Raw genomic sequence first — 9,105 nt, forward strand, 5'->3', positions numbered from 1 at the left:
TAATGGGTTAAAACCCAAACCACTGGCAGCAGCTCAAATAGCAGAGTTATAACACTCCCAAAAGCTGAAAATTGGCAAAATTTGGACTTAAAAGAATCCAATTTAATCGAAGTAGTAGCAGCAGTCCCCAAAGGGACTAAATTGAGAATTCTTGGACTTTAACAAGTCCAATTTCCACGGCAGCAGCAAGGAGCATGATAGGCCGAGGGCCTAATTTCTCGTTATTTATTTTGTCATATTGTTTCGTGTTCTTATTATATTTTGGAAATGCTAACATTTTCTCCTTTTTGTTAACTTAGATGAATCCTTGGGGAAGATTTCTATTTTGTTACTCATTTTAAACTTCTATTTTGTCACTCATTTTTTTTAAGTATTTAAATTTTCAAAACCCCTTTTATTTAAGGCAAATTTAAAGCTCTTAGACTATCTTGAGAATTATCCGTATTCTTTCATAGTTAGTAATTTGCTTTGAATCCACGTTAATGAGATTGAGCTAACCATTTAGTTCAAAATCTATAACTTGGATAAATTATCAAGTTAAAAATGTTTTCGACGCTTTAACATTATAAATGTTCCATTACTTATCATGTTAGTTAAATCTTTATTTATTTTCATAAAGATTTTTTCACAAGTAATCTTAAGTTTTCTTTTACAATTAGCCAACTTTTAAATCTGTCGGTCAACCACGTGTTAGTGGATTCTTTAAGATGCTTAAACCCTTCCTCAGAGAATTATTTGAACCCTTACCCGACTCTAGTTATTTAAATTGTTTCCTCTCAAATATTCCCTTTTTAAATGGTTTTCTTAATTTTTCCTAAAAATTAAGTGGCGACTTCCAAATAACTCATTTTTCCAAAACATGTACAAAGTTGCCAAAGTTGCGAAATTGGTTTCGAAACCTTAGTTTTCGAGATCGGGTCGTAACAGAGACAATGATCTCTCTATATATGTATATGCTAGTAGGAAATAGTATAACAGGTACACGTTTATTTATTTAGCAGAAAAATAAACAAAAGTTTTATGAATTTTATTTATTGTGTGAAACTAAATTAAGAAAGAAAAGAAACTATGCGGGATGGAGCGGGACGGATTGAAAACACAATTTTTTGCTATGTAGGGCGGAGCGGGGCAGATTAGTATGTTTGCGGATCTATGCGGGTTTGTCCCACAACCGCCCCTCCCCGCCCAATTGCCAGCCCTAAATATACGTTGAGGGGTATATGACCATTTTCTCAGTTTTAATATCATAGTAAGAATATTCAAATCAGATTTTCCAATGATATTCATATTAGTAGGCTCAATAATAAATCCTGTGCTTCCTGCTGTTCACATATTTAATTAGGATAAAAATCTTACTTAGCTATTCTTGGTAGAAAATAAGAGATTCGTTTTTATCTAGGTTTTGGACAAAAATGTGTCCTATATATAAGCTCTTTCTTACCTAGAAAAGGTATGAGTTTTTCCACAATACTTATTCATATATTGAAAGAGTACGATGATTAATTTAGGATTACTGTAAAACTCAAGTTAAATTTGCGGACTTGCTTAAAGATATCTGTTTTCGCTTTAAAAGATATTTTTAAAATTAAATTTTAGATTTAGGTGTTTTAGCATGAATGTGTTTGTTCTAGCATAAACACATGTGTAATCTACCATTCAAGTAAGCAATTTATTTTTGAAATGCTCTCAGTGTGCATATATTTTTCTGACATATTTATTGAATAACTTATTTCATTATTATAGTATATTTATTGGGATAAAATAATCACAAGACTAATTAATACTTCTAACCAAACACAAGATAAAATAATCTTGTATTTTATTATGATATTTTTATCCCTGATCAGTCACACCAAACCACATGTGTTCATAAGATTTAGGTGGCATTTATTTAGGTTTTGGGAATAATTTGTGTAGAAATATTTAATACACAAAATTTAAAGTAGCTTTTTACAAAATGAACATTTTTTTTTAAAAAAAAAAAGAAGAAAGAAGCTAATTGTGAATAATTGTTCTTTTGAGAAGATCTGTTCTATCTTTTTTTTGAAAATCAGAACTAAACAAAGATGGAAAAGCTACTTTATTAGAAATATATCTATATCATATATATTAATTCTATTTATATTTTCAAATAATTATGTATCTTACTACTAATTAAGAATTTTCTATTATATATTGAGGAAAATATACCTAGCTAGATACATATATTTTTGCTGCCAGATACACTAAAATAGGGAGAAAGGCGAGCAAGATGGGTAAAGAGAGTCATGTATCCAAGATACATATTAATCACAATAGATACATGTATTTGTATGTATCTAGTGTAATTCGCACGTAATCCCAGATACATAGGAGAATGACGAGCAAGATGAGAGGGAAGCGAGAGAAATTTATCTATGTATCCTAGATACACGTGAATCCACTTGGATACAATGTATCTAGAACAAATTACACCTAATTTTGACCTCATGTATTCCGAGATACATATATCTGGACTCACCAAAATTTAGTAAGATTTGTAATATTGCAAATTAAAATAAATTTAAGCAATTAGCTCTGTGAAATTTTTATAAGTTTCCTAACAAAGAGATTTAAATGCAGCCATTGGGAGTACATCTGGGCCTTCAAATTAACTTTTGTAGGCTGATTTTCTCAAATAGCCAAATGCAAATATAGCCTCTTCGCGCTTCACAGCCGGTTCAGAACAACGTTTACGCTAAATTGACGATTTACAGGCTTAAATATGAGATATGTGAATTCGTAGTCTCTTCATAAAATCAAGTATAGGATATATACGTAGAGGTATTAGATTTATAATGTATTCTTCAATATAATACTTTGCTAAGGTTTTTAAGAAAAGATACAATATATTGTACTGCCTTAAAAAGGGATACACGATTATTATTTTTTGGGAAAAGGGTTAAAAATGCCCTTAACGTATTGAAAATAGGTCAAAATTGCCCTTCTTCCACCTATTGGATAAAAAATGCCCTTAAGATTATTTTTAAGGTTAAAAATGCCCTTAACGTATTGAAAATAGGTCAAAATTGCCCTTCTTCCACCTATTGGATAAAAAATGCCCTTAAGATTATTTTTAAGGTTAAAAATGCCCTTAACGTATTGAAAATAGGTCAAAATTGCCCTTCTTCCACCTATTGGATAAAAAATGCCCTTAAGATTATTTTTAAGGTTAAAAATGCCCTTCTTTGACAGATTATAACATGACATAAATGAATTTTTAAATTAAACACATGGTGTAAAATATTGGTCCACATGAATTTTTGACCCAATTCAATGGAACTGACCTACCTTTTTTAATATAACCCAGCTGATTTTTTGGGTTTTTTTTTGTTCGAATCTACTTAATTTGTTGAATGGATTTCACCACGGTTGCTTGGTTTGAGTGTCAGAGACTGAAATCTATTGGGAACATTGTTGTTGTGGTTTGGGTTTAATCATTTTGATTCAATAGGTGGAAGGAGGATATTTTTGACCTATTTTCAATATGTGAGGGCATTTTTAACTCTTTTTCCCTTATTTTTTTTTTTATATAATTCTGTTTTTCTTTAAAACCAATCAATGACAATAACTTTTTTGAGTAGGAAAGTAATTGTAGCTTATTGACAAACAAAAAGTTGTGGCTATTCGATATTAATATCTTTGATAAAATACTAATTCTAAATTGGCCCTACTTACATATATTAGTAAAAACTGGATTGTTAAAACATTTTTTATTCTAACCTCTTCAAGTAATTAATTCGTCTCTCTTTCTTTCGTAGGTTATAAATTTGTAGAATTTAAAGTTAATGAATTTCTACTGGAACAGTAATAATTTAATGTACAGTCAAATATATATGAATAATTAGTGAAGTGTATTTATAACATCTTGAACAAAGTTAATTATTTATTCACGTGAATACTAAAATTATAATTAGCTAGCTAGGTTGTGGATTTAAATCATCAAAGTCGGAAAGTGGAGAACCTCACCAAAAAAAAATACTTGAAGAATTGTCTATTTGAAAAAAAGAAAATTTCCTCTACAAAAGTACATGTATATGGTGCCTCGATTGCAAACAATTAACAACAAACCTTTATATATAATCAAAATATATATATTAGTTTTACATTCAAAGAAATATTTTCTTGGTGAATTAAGCAACATACCTATATAATGACTGTCAACTCTGATCAAGCTATTTAATTAGCTTAATTGAGCTGTTTGGGTGTTTCTTGATTGTTGTATTTCTTCATGAACCAAATTTATACTTTCTATAGTTTGGGTAATTGATCTCAACTCATTAGAATTCTCACTAATGTTCACATTAACTTCACTAGTAATTTGGATATCTATTGGACCAATTCCACTCAATTGCTCACTGTCTTGGGCTGTACTCTGACTTGTTCTCGTCTCAAAGCTTAAGCTGTTGACATGAATGTCACTCTCTGGTACCAATATCATTGCTAATTCAGCAGTTTCCGCGTTTAATTCCTGCCTTCCACTTTCACTGTATCGGCTACTTTCTCCACCAGATATCGATCCACCCTTGAGAAAATCAGCAGTAGCTCTGCACATTGGACAAATGGATGTTTTCAAGAGCCATAAGTCTATGCATTCAGCATGAAAACTGTGATTGCAAAGAGGCAACAATCTGCACTTTTCACCTACTTTGAGATTATCCAAACAAACTGCACATTCAATTGGACTAGTTCCTTTATCTTTGGACTGAAAGGCATAAGAAGGAAGCTTTTCTATGTCCTCATGGGACATGCTGTTGCTAGCTAAGATGCCTCTTTCTACTATGTTAGTAGTTCCAATTCCTCGTCTGTATGCTCTCCCAACGATACAGATGTGAATCAGGATCAGAATTCCGATCCCAACAAAGAGCAATATCATTGATATCGCGATTATCATGATTACAATCTACCTGGCTATGCCTAACACATAGTTTTTCATCTCAACTTTTGCTCCATCTGTGAAACAACAATTATGTCAAGATCATGACAAACAAGAAGCAGGTTATTCGTACATTGGCTCCTCGGGTTCAAGAGAAATGGAGTTTGGACATAATTAAAGATAGATTGCAAGTAGTAGAATGTATGGTTCTGGTTTTATGGAGAAAAGGCATACTTCAGATGGGCATAAACAGAAAGCCACTAGAGGCACATGTTTCGTGGGGTTCAAGTTAATAGCACTTGTGGAGTTGGTGGAGAACATACAAACATCGTAGTTGCTGTACAACATTAAAGTATTCATAAAGGCGCAGACAGCAGAAACTTATCTATTTATCATATTGCTATCATTTCTCCAAATTAGGTCATTTATTTTGGACAGTGAAAGACCAAGGAAGCCTACATTCAACGTCTTTGAATGCAATGGGTTAGGCCAATTAGCTTTTTTCGAAAAGAGATTGTTCTCTGAACTTATCTATTTGTAGTTTTGCACCTAAAGAAGTTGACCAACCCACAGTGGACAACGAAAGGTCTTGCAACAAGCAGAAGATTTTTTTTAATCAAAAGAGAAAATGAAAGTGTATCTGATCACTAACCAGCCAATGGAAATGAGCAGCAGATGCAACTCCAGAGGAACACACTGGTAGCTAACACCCTTGGGCACAACGACACAAATCTCGTCGAATTTGATACGATGAATTGTCGTCATTGATATGGCAAACAAACAGCAGTTAGCGAAATTACAACTATATTTGGTAGTATCCACCCCCCAGTGAATTATCACAATGCAATGTAATCTAAACCGTATAATCATGACACTGTAGGCTTTAATAGCTACAGTACATGATCTAACTGCCTTCAAGCACCTCACACCTTCGATGGTATTTACAGGTATATAAAGAATAAAGGGAAAATGTGCTCACTAGAACTCGATACTTTGCATAAACTACACGAACCAAAACAAGATACTACCGGGCGACATTTGTCACACGAAGAACAGCTTGAGCACTTAAAGGTGAGAGCTTCGATTGACAGAAATGCTCCCAGGAATTTGTTTGGGGTTTTTCACTCACGTCTGTTGGCGTCATATCAAGTGTTTCCTCGTAGACATTTTGCAGGTCTAACAATAGAGCACGAGCAGCCTCCTTTGATTCAGGGAGTTTGTCACTGAGCTGAGATGCGTCGAGTTGGATCAGCTTCTCAATCCCATAGGTTTAGATTCCATCAGCTCCCTGCAAATCGTGCAAGTCCATTAGAGACAATCTCATATGAATGTAAATGGTCATAACACCTTGTCTATTCAAAACTTGAACCAGGATAAACATTTTATTCCTCTTTTATTTGTTTTGCGAGTACTATGATCATGCATGACAAAGTAAATAGTACTTTACAGTTCCATTAACAGTTTTACTGTGACTTCTGATAGTTTATTAAGATTTTGGTAGAACTTCATTTTAAACAATGCAGAGATAATCATCAAAATATGATGGTCACGCTGGCATTAAACTCCTTGGATATGTTTAAATAGGTTTAGTAGATTAAGATCACTGACAATATTATATTCAATAATACAGTATTAAATACTTATAAAATAAATTTCCTTCTCTAGCTCATTCCAGGATATAGATGTGGTCTATAAAACTTGGTAAGATAAGATCACAGTTAGCAGATAAATGAACAAAAAGGCTACAAAATGAACCACATGATTAATTATCACACTTGTAGCTGAAGCTTCATCAGTCATCAGTCAAAATGTATATCAGAAAGAAATAGGTAGTTCAGAACTCTAACCAGATGTGGTACACTTCGAGAAATGCACATTGAAGCCTTTGCTTGAATTCGAGGATTTTTGTTTTTTAAGATAAGGTTGCAGCTTAGGTAACAATAGAACTGGAGAAACCCATGTCGTCATGGATATCAAAGCTTTCTCAGCTGCCTCACAAACAAATCGCTTGTCTTGTGAAGATTTCAGCAGAAGTTGAACAAGCTAGGCACATGGAGAGTCACTTTATAAGCACAAGGATTAAAAAAATTATCTCAGAAAACTAAATTGCATGTGCATGCAGTTCAAGGTCAGTTGAAATCTAAGCTTACCAGTGGATCTATTGAGTCAACAACGCTGTCGCAGTATGCTTTGAAAATGTCAGCTGAAGTCATGAGAGCGGTCTTACATACAGCACTTCTAGGATTCTTCAAGGATTTCACAACAAGCGAGATCACATTTCCCCTGTTATGTTAAGTAGACAAAATTAGTACAACCAGGAAACAGAGAACGCATAACATAGATCTGTTGAAACCAATGGATATATCCGAATTTAAAAAATAACTCACAAAATATCAAGCATTGCTTCTCTGTGAAACTTGGACAACCTCTGCACATCATTGAGAGCCTCACACACCAAAACCCAGTCCTTGGATTCCAGTCCCCCCAACAGTGTCTATAAAATGGTAGGATATATACAAGACATTGAGAATAGACTTATTCAACTGATATAAGTAACCTAAAACAACAGAGAAACGATATGAAATCTCCAGATTATAATACCTTCAGGCACATATCTACGTCTTCCACATCCTTCAAATTCTCAGATTCAATGTATTCTACTTCTAAAGTTCCCAGCTCCACCCCAGAATTTACCTTGCAATCTCCATTAGGGATAGGTTCTACTAGTAAGATGGGATTTTCTCTTTCCTTTTCTTCATGATTTTCATCAATATTCTCAACCTGTTTCTCGGAAAGATTCCCATTTCTGGAGATATTAGTGAGCTTCCCAACTTCAGGCAATGTTTTGAGATATCTAGGAGCTTCCTCTGACATTTTGCAGGAAGTAAGCATATGGCAAGACTCAGTTAACTTTCTCAAAAAAAAAGCATATGGCAAGACTGTAAGAGGGGGGAAAGTTTAAGCAAGACTCAAGTCACCATCCAGTTAAGCAGGCCATGATTTTCAGCATAGAAGAGGGCACAATGATGTATTAAACAAATTTCTAGATTTAAGATTACTATGGAAGAGATTTGGGACAATATTGCTTACAAACTATATCCTGTTTTTACAGATGGACAAACACGAATGCTGTAGTACCCATATTTCACATTGTCCAGCAGTAGCTGGGGCACAAGTATCATATGTCGCCGTCTTGCTTGAAACACTACAATTAAGTACTTATTTTATACGATACATGCCATACTAATTCCTCCAAGCTAAAGTCAAATGAACAAGCGCGACTAACCTTATTGAGTAAATGAAACAGGAAAGATCGCCCAGGTATGTATCAATGGAAATCTTATCATATATAGCTGCAAGTGGGAAAAATGAAGAAATGATCTAATATTCGTTGATGAAGACTTCAATTCCTGATCTAATGAACTATATGGTTAATCCTGAATAATATAACTTCAATCTCACTTTCCAGCATAACTTTTTAAGTAATCGATCAGTAAATGAAGGACAGTACATGTAGCATATGCATAATCACCTTATCTAAAATGTAGCATATATGCAACGTAAAAACAAGAGCTTAATCAGTTACAATTTGCAGAAAACAGATGACGATAAGTTTTTTAAAGGAATAGGAAACAGAAACGCCTCATTAAGAGCCAAACCCTAACTCATCCCAAATGATCCCTGAACCAATACACTTTTTAGCCTAATATCTTTCTTCTCTCCGTTATTTAGCATAATTAGCAACTTGAATCACCATTGAAACAATAATTATTAAACCAAAATCCCAGTATTCTAAGTAATAATAGCTGAAAAATTGCTGGTGAAAATACTTCAACGGCAGATAATTTATGCAAGGATCTAGCACTCAAATATCAGAAGAATCAACAACAATAGGCAAAAATTACTTCAGAAAAATCCAAAACGCACACATTTCAATGGGAAGAACAAAAATTTCATTTTACAGCCATTTGAAAACACAAGTGAACCCTCTAATGGAGATCAAAAACAAAAATTAAACGAAACGCAATGCTGGGAGTCATCAATAATTCGGATTTCCATATGCAACTATAGAAAAGTAAATAATTACTAAATCAAAACAACAGTTGAGGCGAGATTGGGGCCATACCGGAAGTGATCGGCTAAAGCTGAATTGCCAAAAGAGGAGAAGTTGTACTATTTACATAGCGCTGAGCAAAGAGTCGCAAATATAT

The 9,105-nt window shown here is 33.6% G+C and overlaps 1 protein-coding gene and 1 pseudogene across 1 annotated transcript; both read right to left on the reverse strand.

The window, feature by feature from the left end:
- Window positions 1-4,047: 4,047 nt before the first annotated feature.
- Window positions 4,048-5,553, reverse strand: LOC102588173 (RING-H2 finger protein ATL3-like). Its single transcript, XM_006357086.2, has one exon. It carries the CDS (start codon window positions 4,910-4,912, stop codon window positions 4,202-4,204), a length of 711 nt encoding a protein of 236 aa, XP_006357148.1. The 5' UTR covers window positions 4,913-5,553; the 3' UTR covers window positions 4,048-4,201.
- Window positions 5,554-5,627: 74 nt separating this feature from the next.
- Window positions 5,628-9,105, reverse strand: LOC102588503 (uncharacterized; annotated as a pseudogene).

Source organism: Solanum tuberosum, unplaced genomic scaffold (assembly GCF_000226075.1).
Source record: "Solanum tuberosum cultivar DM 1-3 516 R44 unplaced genomic scaffold, SolTub_3.0 scf00241, whole genome shotgun sequence".
NCBI classification, from domain to species: domain Eukaryota; kingdom Viridiplantae; phylum Streptophyta; class Magnoliopsida; order Solanales; family Solanaceae; genus Solanum; species Solanum tuberosum.

Bases quoted from the DNA above. Each gene is read 5' to 3' on its own strand.
- LOC102588173 (XM_006357086.2), bottom strand. From the start codon at position 4,912: ATGATAATCGCGATATCAATGATATTGCTCTTTGTTGGGATCGGAATT.